This window comes from Lepidothrix coronata, unplaced genomic scaffold (assembly GCF_001604755.1).
Source record: "Lepidothrix coronata isolate B3197 unplaced genomic scaffold, Lepidothrix_coronata-1.0 Scaffold54, whole genome shotgun sequence".
NCBI lineage: Eukaryota > Metazoa > Chordata > Aves > Passeriformes > Pipridae > Lepidothrix > Lepidothrix coronata.
The window spans coordinates 4,201,946-4,217,890 of record NW_016690234.1 but is presented as its reverse complement, the minus strand read 5'-3'; the positions used below and the strand labels follow the sequence as shown (position 1 = coordinate 4,217,890).

General features: G+C 41.8%; 1 protein-coding gene across 2 annotated transcripts in view; it reads right to left on the bottom strand.

Annotated features, from left to right (window-relative positions):
- The window catches only part of NKD1 (naked cuticle homolog 1), a 111,158-nt gene extending 96,209 nt beyond the window's left edge, over window positions 1-14,949 (bottom strand). The window contains exons 1-3 of one of the 2 annotated variants that reach the window (XM_017816122.1): window positions 14,596-14,949; window positions 14,422-14,454; window positions 14,028-14,185 (exon numbers count right to left, since the gene is read on the bottom strand). In XM_017816122.1, coding sequence (XP_017671611.1) covers window positions 14,028-14,185; window positions 14,422-14,454; window positions 14,596-14,620 — 216 coding nt within the window. In that variant the 5' untranslated portion in view covers window positions 14,621-14,949. The remainder of the gene's footprint in view (window positions 1-14,027; window positions 14,186-14,421; window positions 14,455-14,595) is intronic. The other variant, XM_017816121.1, reaches the window with a different exon arrangement.
- Window positions 14,950-15,945: the final 996 nt, after the last annotated feature.

Below are 15,945 nucleotides of genomic sequence, written 5' to 3'. Positions count from 1 at the left end.
TCTTTGACCTTAGAATCATGAGGTATAAACTTTCAACCTCCATACAGAAGATATTTTTAAAACAAAGAGTGCATTTCCCAGAATAATGATGCTCTAATACTAAACAGCAGCTCAGTTATTTTGTGTTAAGAAACCAAAGCCCTTCTTACACAGTTTCAAAGCAGCAGCTGTGACTTTGAAACTAGGAACTCATTCTGGCCACCTGCTTCAAAACCAGCCAAAATAAACGTGGTGGGATGGTTCCTGTTGATAACCATTGGATGGCAGGGTAGCCCAGGTTGTTTACTGCTAGGGCTCAGGTCCTAGACATCACTAACATCTTCAGGATCTCATCTGGATGAGGACCTTAGGATCAAGCTGCATCTGAAAGCTGGATTAATTATTAAGTGCTACTTTGCAGTACTGATACTCAAGAGGTGTGAAACGTCATTGCACAGCTGAGATATACTGTTCATGGCACGCCATTCACAGTGATGTTTTACTCCCACAGCAGATGATACTTCTCAATCCCTTGCCAAACAGAGAGTATTATGGTCTGGCTTGTAAGGTATTGGTTTCTTTGAAGAAAGGGTTTGTTTTGCTCCGGTTTTGGTTTTTTTGTTTGTTTTCTTTTTTTTTTTGCAATATGGTCAAAACCATCCATAATAGCAATAACAGTAAACTAAAAATTATTGCTTTAAAGCCTCAAACTAGCCTACTTTTTCTAGTCTTACTGAATGCAAAAAACATTGCAAAAAAACAGTGCCCACCAATTCAACCTAGTGAACACATCTTCCAGATTCACAACCATAGCTACTGTAGCAGAGTGTACCTCAGGAGATATTTCAGAGCCTAATCCTGCTCTCCACAGAGTTAATGGATTTGAACAGTAAAAGAATTTGGCCCACAACGTATCAGCCATTTCTAATTCTCAGCATTAAAAAGCAAATGTAATCCCCTTCAGAAAACTATACTACAGAGTACTATACAAGAAAAACAAACCTTTAATATCTAAAAAACATACAGACATGTTCCTAAAAGTTTATTTCAGTATAACATTGTTAAAGAGGGAGAGAAGAAAAAAAAAAAAAAAGATCAGAGAAAAAAAAAAAGATCAGGTCACTGATAAGTATCCTAAGCTCTTTTCACTTTCCACTCCTTTTTGCCTTATGTTCCCCCTTTACACACACCTTGAGCAGAGACACATTTCAGACAAAGTAACCCACTGTACCACTCACAGTGCCAAAGGTGGAAACACGCTCTTCTCCTTATGGCCAGCACTTTGATCTTCAAGGAAAAGCCCCTGGATGGTGCAACTGAAAAGTCTGCTATAAGTTTATTTCTTTTTTTTTTTCTTCTTTTCCTATAAATTACTCCTCCTTTTGATGTCTATTCTTGCTCTTAAAAAAAATACACACATCAAGTTAAGATGAAAACTGCCCACACGACAAGTTTGTGTTTACAAGCTTAAGAGCAAGTTTCACTTGAACACAGGTCAATGCCGCTTTAAGAAAACATCACATACCAAAAAAAAAAAATCACACATGGTTAGAACACATCACGAGCAGAGGAATTGTGGACTCAGTCTGTGAGGCACCAAGCCAGCCTGAGAAGCCCTTTGAAGTTAGAAAAACATCCTCTGGTCAGAGCACATTTGTGAAACCGTGGGACAGGCGCTTTAAACAACATTCACTCCGAGATCACCTGCGGTGTGCCAGTGGATTGGCGCCTGTGTAACTTCAACAACGTAACCCTTTATATTCCACAAAGATCACTCACTCCAAAAACCTGTCCTATCAACAGCAAACAGTCAAAAAACTGCGTGTCAAAGCATGTACCATTTCTCTGTACAACACAGGCAGGCAGTTCCAACAGACACGTGAAGTTTGGGAAACCCAGCCGTAAGCAGACCTTGGTCAGCAGAAGAAAGGGTGGTGCCGGACAAGGCAGTGCTGACACAGAAGGAAAGCGTCACCCTGCAAGAAGGGACACTGCAAACCAGTATTGCACAAAGCTTACAATACAGTTTGGCATGCAGCTAGGTATGACACAAAACACTGCTAGTCATCGTCATCATGAGAAGAAAGATTCTTGGCTGTGGACAGCTAAGTCCAGGTAACACTTTTTTTTTCCCCCTCCCCATTTACAGATAGATAAGACTGAACATCAGAAGACTGCTTTTCCAGCAGAGTTACCTCCCTCCACCCAGCTCTGCCGTCAGCTATTAGCACCCAGCCCGCTGGCATCAGTAAGATGTGCCAACACAATTTAAAGCAAATCCACCTCTGATCTGGCATGTCTCTCTGACAGCCATGCCTCTCAGAAAAGAGCCTCTAACTGAAGGCAGCACTGCCTATCCAGTCCTCATACTACTGGATATTGGAATTGATATTTAATAACAGTAAATTTTGACTAGACCCCATGTCAGTTGATACCGTGGAAGGAGCAAGCCTCACCCTGTCTTTGGACAGGGATCCTGCTGATATTAGGAGACAGCTGGACCATACAGTAGACCAGGACTTTTTCCTTTCTTAAAACATACCCCTAAAGGCACAATATTAGCATTTTTCTTGTCCAACCATTCTACTCTTCTGTGTTTGACAATCTTTCCTACTTTTCTCAGTGGTGGCAAAATTCCCCTCATTTTTGAGGAGACAGGACTGTCAGTGTTGCCATCAGAAACACATGAGGAGGGTCAGATTACTGTTGCAGAGCTAACAAGGGACCTCACAGTCTTTTTGCTTCTCCCACAGGACATTACCCATTGTCTGTTATTCAATTACTGGCAAATCCAGGGGGCTTCCCACTGCAGTGCCTTTGGTTTCTGTCTTTCCAAAATGGGGGAAATCAAAGGTGGTTATAGATTAAGGATAAATTGTTTTAGCAGAGGTTTGTTCTGTATTTAAACAGCACATGTACTTTAATGAATAAGCACAAGCAACATCTGCATGCTGCAGCCTAGCTGGTCCCTCCTGGGTAACAGCAAATGCTCAAGGACACAGAGATACTTCAACATGCCTTACTTTTGACTTTCAGCACACATTTCTCACAAAAATTTTCTTTTTCTTCCTTCTAAATGGTATTTAAAAACAAACAAACAAACAAACAAACAAACAAACAACAACAACAACAAAAAGAACACATTTGGAAAAGAGTGCCATAATAAAGCTGATGACCAAATTCCAATGAAGTCTATGTAGCATCAGTGAATACAATACTTCCTTTCCAAATGCTGGGTTTTTTCATTCTTTTCTGTTACACATCACCATGTTCTAATCCAAGAGCAACTGTCTTTCCAAGTAAAGCCCTGTACAATAGCTTATGTACAAAGAGATCTCATTTACTTCTTTATGGTGTGCATTAGTCCAGAGTTAATGATTTTGTGTGCTTCCTATTGGTCATAAATAAATGATGGAAAACAGCCTTAGAGTAGAAATAAAAAAAAAATAAAAAAAAAAAGAATGACACTGTGGTTCAATACTTGAACAAATCAACCTAAACAGATAAAAACCCACCTTCATACAATAAAAATGTGTCATTTTAATGGGTATTAAGCAGTGCTGAGGGAATAGCCTCTTTCAAAACATGCTTTTTAAACCTATCTGCAAAATTACATTGCTAATTACAAATAGGAATTTAAGTGGCAGTACAGCTGGGAAAAACTTTTGTGAACCTGTCATAAAATGATCAGATAAACTGCATCTTCAGGGGAAAATACATTGCCATTACATCAGCAATGTAGCTGCCAGATAAAAGGACTATTAGTCTCACCACTTGAACCTTCCCTCATCTTTCACTGATGTGGCAGAGAACCCAATACAAAAGCACTAAAAGCAATGAGAAGTTTCCCCTCTACTAGAGCAGGGATTTTGCATCAAAACATAACCGAGAAATAATGCAGAATTTGTAAAATTATAAAAACAGTCTTACCTAACTGCACTGAATTAGTTAAAAATATACATTTAAATGTAATTTATTTATCGTATTCAAAAAAACTACTTTTGCATACATATCCACATCAGGAACAAGACCTTGCACATAAGCTTTGCATAAATAAAAATGGCTTTAACTGAGATAACCTATGAAGTTTATCCTCAAAATAAAATTAAATATTCGGGAAGGCTAAATGAGGCACAGTTTTTCCATGGGAAAAAATATCAAAGTATTATTTATTTTCCTGTAAGTACTTGTTTTGAAAAGCCTTTCCTCCCCACCTGGGCTTCTGCTAAAAGCCACAATCTACATTTAAACAGTGTGTACGCTTTAGAAAATTATCAACCCTCTTTTTTTATAGCAGGAGCTTATGAAATTATTTGATCCACTTTTCATATAGAAAGTCTAGGGCTGACCATAAAGAAATAGGCAGGCTCCCAGTATAAACTTACTGGGATTACATCAAAGACCTTCCTCTAGGATCAGACGATTGATTTCTTCAATGCTTTTTAGAATTTCTTCCAGGATATTTTGGGTTATTGCCTTAGACCTTTGCTCAGCTGGAATGACAGATACTCTGTTTGCTAGACTCTGATGTTCTGTCTTTACAGGGGAATGAGTGTCTGTAGTGTACACACACGTACACTATATGAACAGAGAGAGACTTGGAAAGTTCACAAGCAAAATTATTATTTATTGTTTCAAAAAGAGTAGTTTATTACAGAAACACTGATACAGGCTTAACCACAGCATCTTATGCAACACAGAGACTGCTTGTTATTCTGTGAGCTCAGGACTGGGACACTCTATGCTCAGAGAAAATTCCCACTCCCCCAAAAAGGCATTTGTTCTTTATATGCACTTAATGCATGAGGCTTAGCTTTACAGCTACTACTTTCTTTACCTAACTCTTGGAACTGACTGTCCTGGAACTATAAAAGATTTTTTAAGGTAGGACAAGAAGAGGTTTAGTCCTTATCTATCACTGTCAAACCTTTGGGGAATCAGACAGCAAACTATCTCCAAGGGCAATGCGACACACTACCCACCGTTCTCCTTCCTCCCCCAAGACAAATCTGTCACCTCTGTACCACTCATCATTCGCATCAGAGTACGGATCAAAAGATCCGAGGCTGCTCCCAAATCCCATTTCTCCTGCAAGACAGTACTTTGTTCTGTCACTTCCCTACTGAGTCTATCCCCTTATTTTATGCCTCACAGCATGTGTGGCTGCACCCCAAGATCAAACACCCATGCATGATTTTCTTTCACAGATCTTGAATCACAATGTTATACTTTAATAGGAACCTCAATATACTTAATCCCTTTAAAGCTGCCACAGTAATGCCCCCAAATGCATTAAATTCCACCCTAATCACAAAATACAAAGTATTTCTCTGGATGGACAGTGTACAGACTGTTCTGACCACATGCCAATCCACCTCTGAGCTAAAGCAACATACACTGCCTGCATTTGTTAGTTAGAAGTCCAAGGATACATGGCTGAAAATTCCAGGCACTTTAGAAGTTCTCTGCTGCAAATTTCCCTCAAAACATAACTGATCTCCCACATTTAAGGGAGGATCTCACATTCTCAATGCCTTCTCATTGCAAATGATACAAGGGACCAGAGCCACTGAGCCTGCATTGAAATCCAAACCCATTTAAACAAGACCAATACATAGCCCTTTTCAAGATATAGGCAAGACACCCTCTCGCAGTCAGCTCGATGAGCTTCAGAGTTCCACTGAATTCTCAGATTGAGAAGAGTTATTTGAGAAAATTACCAAACTACCAGAGCTTTGACAAAAAGTAGAAAAACTGCTGGCCCAGTAAGTCTTGTCCACAGGTATTAAATTTTATTAACAGCTTCAGGTTTAAGGAACAACTCCTTCTCATATATGTTTAGCGGGGACCTTGGTTTGGACCAGGGAACCACAGGGTCTTTTCTTACCCTTGCTGAGAGATTAGTGTGTGGTGGGAGCTTTTACACATATTTTTGCAGGGCTCTTCTTGGCCATTGACCGATGGTGTTTCAGTCTCCTGTGGCCACTGTCTGGTCATCTGAGGAGCAAAAATATTTACTGCACCAAAAGTTTTATAGACTAAAACAATAGGATTGTTTATTGCCCTATAACATACAATAGGCCACACCACAGAATCGCAAAATGGTCAAGTTGGAAGACACCACAGTGGTGCAGGGTCATCTGGTCCAAACTCCCTGCTTAAACTGGGTCATCCTAGAGCACACGGATCAGGTTTGCATGCAGATGGTTCTTGAATATCTCTGGTGACGGAGACTCCAGAATCTCTCTGGGCAATCTGTTCGTGGTCACTACACAGTAAAGATGTGCACGTGGAACTTGCTGTACATCTGTTTCTGCCCATTGCCTCTTGTCCTATTGCTTGGCACCAGCAAGAGAAGCCTGGCTCCAGGCTCTTAACACCCCCCCCTTCAGATACTGATAGACATTGAGGAGGTCCCCTCTCAGCCGCCTCTTCTCAAGGCTGAACAGGCCCAACTCTCTCAGTCTTTCCTCATAAGAGAGGTGCTCAAGTCCCTTGATCATCCTTGCAGCCTCCACTGGAATCCAGGAGCTCCATGTCTCTCCTGTCCTAAGGAGCTCAGAACTGGACAGAGCACTTCAGATGTGTCTCACCAGGGCTTAGGGGCAGGATCACATCCCTCAACCTGCTGGCAACACTCTTCCTAATGCATCCCAGGATCTCATCGAGCTTCTTGTGCCCCAGGACACACTGCTGGCTCAGGGACAGCTTGTTGTCCACCAGGACCCCCAGGCCCTTCTCAGCAGAGCTGCTCTCCAGCAGGACAGCCCCACTCTGTCCTGGTGCATGAAGTTGTTCCTCCCCAGCTGCAGGACTATGCCTTGCCTGTGCTGAACTTCAGATAGTTCTTCTCTGCCCATCTCTCCAACCTGTCAAGGTCCTTCTGAAGGGCTGCCCAGCACTCTGAGGTATTGGCTACTCCTCTCAGGGAAAGTCTTCCTTTCGATATTCTTTCACCCTGTTCTCCTGGGTCAGAGATTCCTGAGGGCTGGTCTTGTCAATGTAGGCCAATGCAAAGAAGGCATTTGGTAGCTCTGCCTTCTCTGCATCCTCTGTTACCAAGGTCCCTCCTCCATTTAGTAATGGGCCCACATTATCCTTAGTTAACCTTTTGTTACTGGTATATTTGAAGAAGGTCTTCTCATTTTCCTTGACATCCTTGGCCAGATTTAATTCCAGATGGGCCTTGGCCTTCCTTGCCTCATTTCTACTTACTCTGACAAACACAAATGAAGCCAGTGCTACTCAATTTCACAAGTGTTATAGGACCTCCCAACAAGAGACTGCAGCACTCCCTTCCTCAAACTGGATTCTGTATGACTAAAGCAGAAGTATTTCTGACATATGATAGGCACCCATCAGCTCATGTGAGACACAAACTTACAGGGATTAAGGAATCTAGCTGAACACTTCTTTGCAGATATAAGCCTGTTGGAATGCCCACTCCCATAGCAAGTCAACGGATCAGTCCTTATTAAACAGCGTACATGTGGTTACATGACAGCAGTCTGTTTGGAAGACACTAACTGTACAGGGCTTTTCCAGCTCAAAAAAGGATGTCTCACATGTTCAGAAGTGTCATCTTCGAATTAGAAGACAATTTATATGCCATATTGCTCTTCTGACAATAAATCCAGAAGCTTACAAAGAGTGAACGTACTGTACAACTGCACCCCTTGCAGAGAGACCAGGAGAGCAGTAGTTGAACAAGCAAAAATCATTTCCCTTTTCTCTTAGCTTACACTAAATGCACAGCCCTTTCAGCACAGCCAACACCACTGGCGTTCCACCACCACAAGACAAATGTCATGAGATACTGCAATACAAACATGCTTTGCTGGCTCAGAAATCAGACACAATGAAGATTTTGCATTTGGAACTTGGTTAATAATTCTTGAATGGAATACAGGCCAACTTAGTCTCCCATAGCTGTAGTTAATCTGTAGGAGTAAATACAAGCTTGGTTTTGCTGCCAATGTTGGCAGATATGACTAAATAAATTCACAGAGAAAGTATATTTGACCATTTCTTCACATTATTTTTTTAGCTAAAACTATGCCTCACTTTCCATGAAAAGATATCCATAAATATCACACAGTTTGAAAACTCACAAGTATTTAGAGTAACAAGTATATCAACTAGAAAAGTAGTTCCATTACAAAAAAAAAAAATACTTCAAGTATTCTGTACATGTGAACATCTACCATTTACTTTCCAACCAGTTTTGATGCTGACATTCACGATGCAAAATCCATCTGCAAGGATTTCTATAAAAGCCAACATCTGCAGCACTGGGAACAACGTTCCATTTTGATTTAAATATCATCACCGAACAATTATTTCCCCAGCTTTGGAAAAACTAACTCCTACAAAGTTTCAGTACTCAAGAGACTTCTCTTTCCTCTGTTCATAACCCAACTCAGAAGAAATCATAAAAGTCAACTAAGATCTTCTTCTTCTGAAGGGTGCCTACAAATAGCCACTTACCGAGCTCCTCCTGGGTCTTATTACAGATCTCAAAACCTACAGAAAACCCTTCTATTAATGAATGCTGCTGAAAAGAACATTCCCATATGTTGACAATCATGTGTTGCAAATGTCCCGTTTTTGTTTTAACTAAAGTTTTAGTGTGAAGTCTGGACTACATTATTTACATTTAAGACATTAAAGAATATACCATATTGTTGTTACTTTTCATCCCAATTTACAGAAGAAAGTGTACTCCATAACCAAGGCCTTCTTATCCAGAAGAATTAAGGATTCACTAAGCCAACAGGGACTATCGGGAGCCCAAGAGACATAGATGAGGACTTCATCCAGCTACTACACAGAATATGCTTTCTTCTTACAAACACCAAACTAACTCCACTTTAGAGGAGGTGGGATAGAGAGGGTTGTTAGAGATCAAAAAAAAGTTACTTTAATGAGACTGTTTGCAGAAACTTCACGGGCCATTCAGCTTTCCAATCAACATGCCAAATTAAAAGTGCACCACAGTAAATCTGAAAGACCTATAAAACGAGCCCTGATGAAATACAGACTGTCTTCCATCCACCTCCTCCATATGGCTCAAGCAAAGTCAACTTTTAATGTCATAACGCAAAATATTTAATTTATGCTTTTCTTCATATGTCAATTTAACCTCTGGCACATAGCTTTGAAACCATGTAAGGATGCCTAACACTTTCCATATGGCAACTGAATTGTGGCTTTTAATTGCACCAACTGGTATCATTCAAGGATAATTCCCTTGGAATCCAGCTTTCTGCTACAGTATTGGCCAATTCACTAATCTCATCACCATGGCACTAATACTTTCAGAGACTCTTTGATTGTTAATATTCATATTATAATTTTCCCAAACCAGAGCTGTCAAGATATACTGTGTGCACCACTAATTAAATTATCTTGGTTTGTTGGCACCAAATTTCAACACTAAATAAGATTCTACTTTTCACTCTATCAATACAAAGTTTGGCAATTTTATTTTGAACAACACACAGAATATTTGTGTGTATTAAAATACTTTTTAGTCATACCAGTATCTGTCACTGTTGAGCCTGTTGTTTATTTTAATCCTCAGAGTCAATAAAAATAATTATCTATACAATACTGACATTAATGGACTTGAAAATATTTCAGTTAAAAAGATCACTTCAAGCAGTCACACAAGATAGCATCCAAGGAAATTTTCATTGCTCTTGTCACCATATCAGTACGAAGGCAATCTTTCAAATGTCATTCCACCCCTGAAATCACCCCAAAATAGTGCTACAATTACATCTTCCATTTCAACAGCCTTTAAGCCATAGTATGCACATACCACTAAAGAAGTCTCTTTTCTGTTTCTTATTTTCATTTTGGATGAATGACCTCCCCAGCTGTGTCTTCCAGAAGGCGATGTATTTTTAATATGCACACACACACATATGCTATTTAGCAGTGGGGGACTGGGAAGGATTTTTTTTTTTTTAATTTAAGATTGATCATACTAGAGGAGTAGTGAAGTTGACACTGGTGTTGTCTCCTCTCAGCCATGCAAGGAATGCCCATTAATGTCACTGGCAGTTACAGGCACAGAACAAATGGAGAACAAGCCCCACCTCTGAAGTACTGATGTGCCTCAGCATTTCATACTGTATTAGTCCCAAACCAGATATTCAACTCTAATTAATATCAGTAGGGTTGAACAAGAGGATCACTAGCACCAAAGAGCCCAGCAGAAGTGGTAAGCTAAAGTCTTTCCTATTTTACCTAAAATGATCACCTTCAATGGGACTCACTGAGAGTTGGTTTAAGTATTAATTAAAAACACAATATTTTTTCCATTCCCAAGCACAGATCTGAATGAGACGCACAAGAAACCAGTAAAATTTCTTATGGCTTTGAAGATAAAAGTAAATTGAACTAAGCAAATGTCATATTTAAAATTTGTCCCTCTAGCACTAAACTACTTCTCAGTTAAATAAATAAATACTTGAATATTTGCAAACAATGTGCATCTCCAAAAATAGTTTGCAAAAGTAAACACACTGAGTAAATTTAAGCTTAAGAATTATACAGCATCAGAAAACTGTTCTGGGTACAAGGTAGCTCTGTCATGAAGCAGCAAAAGACGTGTATTCAGTTGCTCTAACAGATTTACAGCCTCAGTGGTTTCAATTAGCTTTGAACTAGAAGTTGACTCTGGACCTCATACTTTTCATGGATGGAACAGAATTCCTTTTTTATTTAATCCTACATGATGTGGAAGGCTGCAGCCCAGCCCTCAGCCTCCAGAGTCATTAAAACGTTTAGAGCAGAGCAGCCCCTGCTGGGCGGGTGGCAATGGTTTAATGAGATCAAAGCTCCCGGCCCAGCACCGGCAGCTTCACACACACCTCGAGTGCACGTCTGGGACACGCTCCCCTTGCTCTGGCTCATGCCTTCACCCAACAGTTTACCAGGAGATCCTTCTCAGATGGCTGGTGCGTTTAGTAGTAGCTGGACACTAATGACTGTTCTTTCAGTGAATTGGAGGAGGGAGACACAGATGGACAGGGCACAACATGGACAACACATCAGCTGAGGGAAGTCTGCTCTAGCCAAGAAACTCTCAAAACTTCTGTTCAGAAGGAGAAAAGGTGTTGTATAATTGAGCTCTGCTTGAGTCAAACACCCCTTGAGTGAACTGATGTAAAGACCTCCCCTCCACAACTACTTTAAATTCAATCATTCTAGAGAGGACTACAAATGAAACTTTATTGTTTTCCTGTATTAGTCACTCATTCCTCTTGTAAAATGCTACATGAATCCCCTGAACTTCAGTGTCATCTCCCCTGTACGACTAACTTCACCAAAACAACTCAGTGCTTCTGCTCTTCAGGGAAACAGCCTTCCAATTACAACCTAGACAGAATTTTTGGCTTACATAGAGTAATATATGTCAAATTGCACCATCACACCCAAGTTTTGACAAAAATTATTCAAATATTTGAAGTTTCAGACTTGGAAGATACTAAGTGCTCTCCTCTCCCATCAACAGGTCTTTGGAGTGAACTAGATTTTACCAAATATGCCCTACTTCCTAACAAAACCACCATCAACAAAGCTCTAGTTAAGCTAATAATTTCCCTAGTAGGGAAATTATTTCTAGGATTTTTTTTTTAATTCAGCTGGATGTTTCTGTGAATGCAGATGTTTTCATCAGTGTTTGATCTAACTTTTTCTGCCATAAGTCACAAATGCAGCAACTAGGACCTCTTTGGGGGCAAAGGAATGTTTTACTGAGAAGCCAAAGTTTCAGCTGTGACACAATAAAACTGTAACATTTCACAGAGCCTTTTAAGCTCATTTTAAGATGAACATTTTCTGATGAATTTTCTTTGATGTTGAGACTACACAACTGTCCCACACAATCCTCAGTGAGTAAACCATTAGTAGAAGCAACTACTATTTCTACATCTTGAGGTGAATGAAGAACCAAGAGGTTAGATTACAATTCACTTTGTAATTTGGTATAATTATACAAGAGATCAAAGAGATCTCAGAAGAGAAGCAATCATGCAATCTCAGTTATGGAGTCAATAGCTGTGACTTCATAATCCTTGTCAAAATGACTGTACATATGGCACATCTGGTTCCAATGTAGGATTAGAAATGCATCCTTCCATATTCCAAAAGTTCATATTTTAAAGGAACTTTAATGTAGCTGTCCCAGTGTGCCTGTGACAGGATGACAATTAAACTACATAAATTAGCTGGCTATATATGCATATAGATACTACCAAATACATTAGACAATAAATGGCAAATATTTTTGAACATTCAGAAACAGCTCTATAAGGATGACAGTAAAAAGCCTCATGGGATCAGTGCTTTTAAAAACACTTAAACCTATTTACAGTTTTATAACACACTAAAACTGCAGACTAATATTCAGTTAATGGCTTGCTAATTGCTGAGCCATCATGAGGAAGACTTCCTCTTGAGTAAGAAGAAAAATACTTTCTACTGTCATTCCAGCTGAGCAGACCTCGTGAAGCTGACAACTGAAGAGTGTCATGAGTAGAAAGTATCTTTGACAAAAGATATTTTCTCCTTATTTTCAGAAAGCAAATTATCTTTATGGAAGAAAATATATTTCGCAAACTAAAGTCAGAGTTTTTTACCTTTAACTCTTTTATTTTAAACCTATGGTTTTAGTTTGGCAAGTTGAGCTTCTTTTCTAGAAAATATACATGTGAAAGGTAGAACACATCTAAAAAGTTTGACTTACAAAAACTGTGACAATTGAAAAATAATTGAAAAATAATTAAAAGCATGTGTTTCTACTCTTTGCATCTGTATCATACATTTATGTTCTATTAGAAATGAGAACTTCTTTCTTTGGACATAATTGTTTCCAAGTAAAGCACAATAAAAATCACTTCAACCAACCATACCTGCAAGCCGATGGTGATTATGCTTATCAATTACAAACACTCCGTTAGCCCTGCTTCTAGGAACTCTCACAATTTATCCTCCTTGAAATACAATACTGGTGGAACCTAAAAAGTCATCATTAGCTTTTACCATACTACACATCTTCTACTCACTTTAACATCCCACCTGAAATGTGGTATTCTCCACTTGTGAATTAATTTTTCCTGAGACACAAGAAGTCCAAGCTTCTGACAATACAACTGGTAGCTGACAAAGCAAAGAGACTGCAGGAGGTTTGGTGGCCCTGCTCTGCTTGTGCTTTCAGAGTCACATTGCTTGCTGGGAAGCACAGATTCCAATCTCCCCATCTCTCAGGTTACCTTTCCAGTGATGAAGCTTTCAGGGCTTGATCCAAAGTCAATGGGAGTCTTTCAGTAAACATCAATAAGCTCTGGATCATACCCTGAAACACTTTGAGGACCATATCTAAGAATTGTTAAGTCTGTTTACCTCTCATCGTGCCTTTTTGTTTAAAGAGACAACATTCAGGATAAATAAAAGAAAAAAGCAACTAAAATATTTCTTCCAGCCCTGGTTTACATGGAGAGCTGAAGGAAAGAGAAGGGGTGGAAAGCAACCAGTGTGGTAACAGCCAGGACAAGTGACATATACAGTAACTCTTATGGAGAAAGTCAGCCACACATTATTAGCAAAGAGCAAATAAACAGTTATACACTCTTCAGGGACTTCTCCTTTCCTGCCAAAATGTCACAGGCAAACTTGTGCACTAATCTGGCTTCACAAGCTTGCACACACTGGCTGGCTGCGGGGCTTTTCCCAGAGATTCTCTGTTTGTTCCTGTTTGTAAAGGGTTTTGTTCTAATCGTACTGCCCAGACACCAGCAGTCAGGTTCCCTTACTCCTCAGGCTTTTGTACCCTCACCAAGTTTGCTCTGCAGCTCCCAACTTCATCAAAGGACAGAAGGAAACCACCCACGGGGCAGCCCCTTGGAGCAGCATTAGGGCAAAGAAAACCTTCCTTTGCACAACCGCCCCTTGGGAGGGAAAGAGGGATGTAGAAAGAGCTTTTGCTTTTCACTATTTCAAAAGGAGGGGGCGGGGGGGCAGCGAGGAAGCTGACATACCCTGGCGCTGGAGAGCCTGCAAACGGCCCGGTGCTGGCAGCCTTGCTGGAGTCCCGAGCTGCTGCCGCCGCTGCTGCTGCCCCCGGAGTATTTCTGCTTCACCATCCAGTCCTCCAGCCCTTTGCGAGCCAGAGAGGCGTTCACCGCAAAACTATCACCTAGAAAAGAGACAATGCCGCCGCTGAGCGCCCGCAGAGCCCGCCCGGCCCCCGCGGCAATCCCCGCTCCCGGCCGGGCTGGGGCTGGAGCCGGGGCTGGAGCCGGAGCCGGGGCGGGCACGGAGAGCGCAAACCGCGGCGGAAAGTTGAGGGAAGAGGAGGGCAGGGGGCCGGGGGCAGCCGGGCGGACCGGGGGAAGGCGTTCAAAGTTACTGGCAGTAAGGAGCCATCCCTACCTTCTGGACTTTCTCTGGGTTTACAAACGGCAGCTAGGCAGATCCGGAGGAAAGTGTGTGAGGGAAATAATAAAGGAAGATCGTTAGATACCAGTATAAAATCACAGCAACAAACCGAGTAAAAATCCGAATAAGGGGAAGGGGCTAAGGAAGTAGCAAGTGAAAGGAACTAACCATGTTTCGAGTGAAGTTTCCCCATCTCTCTGCATTGATCTGCAATTACGATTCATTTGACTGTGTTCAGTAGGGTCAGGTTCGCTTGTTGTTATTTTTGTAGATATATAAAATCCCAGCGTGTTTAGAAATCCATGTGCTCCGCTTCTCCCTGCTAAGCACAAGCGAGCTCAAATCTCAGCTCCTCTCCTGCAGCACGGTCCGGCGTCCCCCTCTCCGCCCCAGCCTTCCTCCTCTCTCCTCTCTTTCCCAAAGACAGAGGCGGTTACAAAAGACCTTACTTCACCCACCGGGGAACATGATTGACACCTCATTGAGATTAGACCACTTGCAGGCAGCCTCCGCCTTCCCATTGGGCCGCGGCGGCAGATGAAAGGGGCGAGTGAGCCTTTTGGAGGCTCAAAAAGGAAGAAAGGAAAAAAAAAAAAAAAAAAGAAGAAGAAGAAAGGAAAAAAAAAAAGAAAAAAAAAAAGAAAAAGGAGCAGCAGGGGCGCGTTTCACTTCCAGCCAGGCACGGGCGGCGGGGCCGGCCCCGCTCCGCGCCCCGCGCAGCCCCGGGCGGACAATGCGCGGAGCTGCCCCCGCCCTCCCGGCAGCGCCGCCCTCCGCGGGTGCGCGGGGCCCGCGGGCAGCGCTCGCTCCCTGCGGGGCCGCTCTGGGGGCCGCTCGGCCCCCGCGGGTCCCGCCGCCCCCGCCCGCCCGAAATCAGCGTCCCCGCACGGGCCGCGGGGTCGCCTCCCGGCCGCGCCTCCTCGCCAGGGATGCCGAGGGATCCGGACAGCGCGCAGCGCGCCCCGGGATGTCCGCACGCTGCCTCCTCTGTGCTCGGGCGCGGGGCTGAACCCCTCGTGTCCCTACTTGGCGGTATCTGGATTGCGAAGGAAGCCAGCATGTCTGGAAAAGCAGTTGGAAAAGTCTATTGACTTAGTCCTGCAAACTGTTTTTCACGAGCATCCCTTCGCACACAAGTGATCCTAATGAAGTCACTGTTAACGCCAAAATGCAGTTTTCAGGGTCAGGTCCGGAACCCTTTCTCGGTGACTTAAAATGCTGGCAGCAACAGGACAAAGTCTCTCTCAGCTTTTTTAAATTATTAGTTAAGCAGATTAGATCTACAAAGAATCTCCCCTTCTTCTCCAATTTATGAATGGTATATTTTTTACATATAGCATAAACTAAAAGGAAACTTGCTGCTTCATAAAGACAATTCTCACAGTCATTAAAAATTTGCTTCCTTCTTCTGTCTGGTCATTATTTTTCTGTTTATGAAAATCACATCTCCCTTGAGATCCTTGTAGTTCAACTAGGAGAGATAAAAGGGAGTGCATAGTAGATTCAGAACAAGAAAAA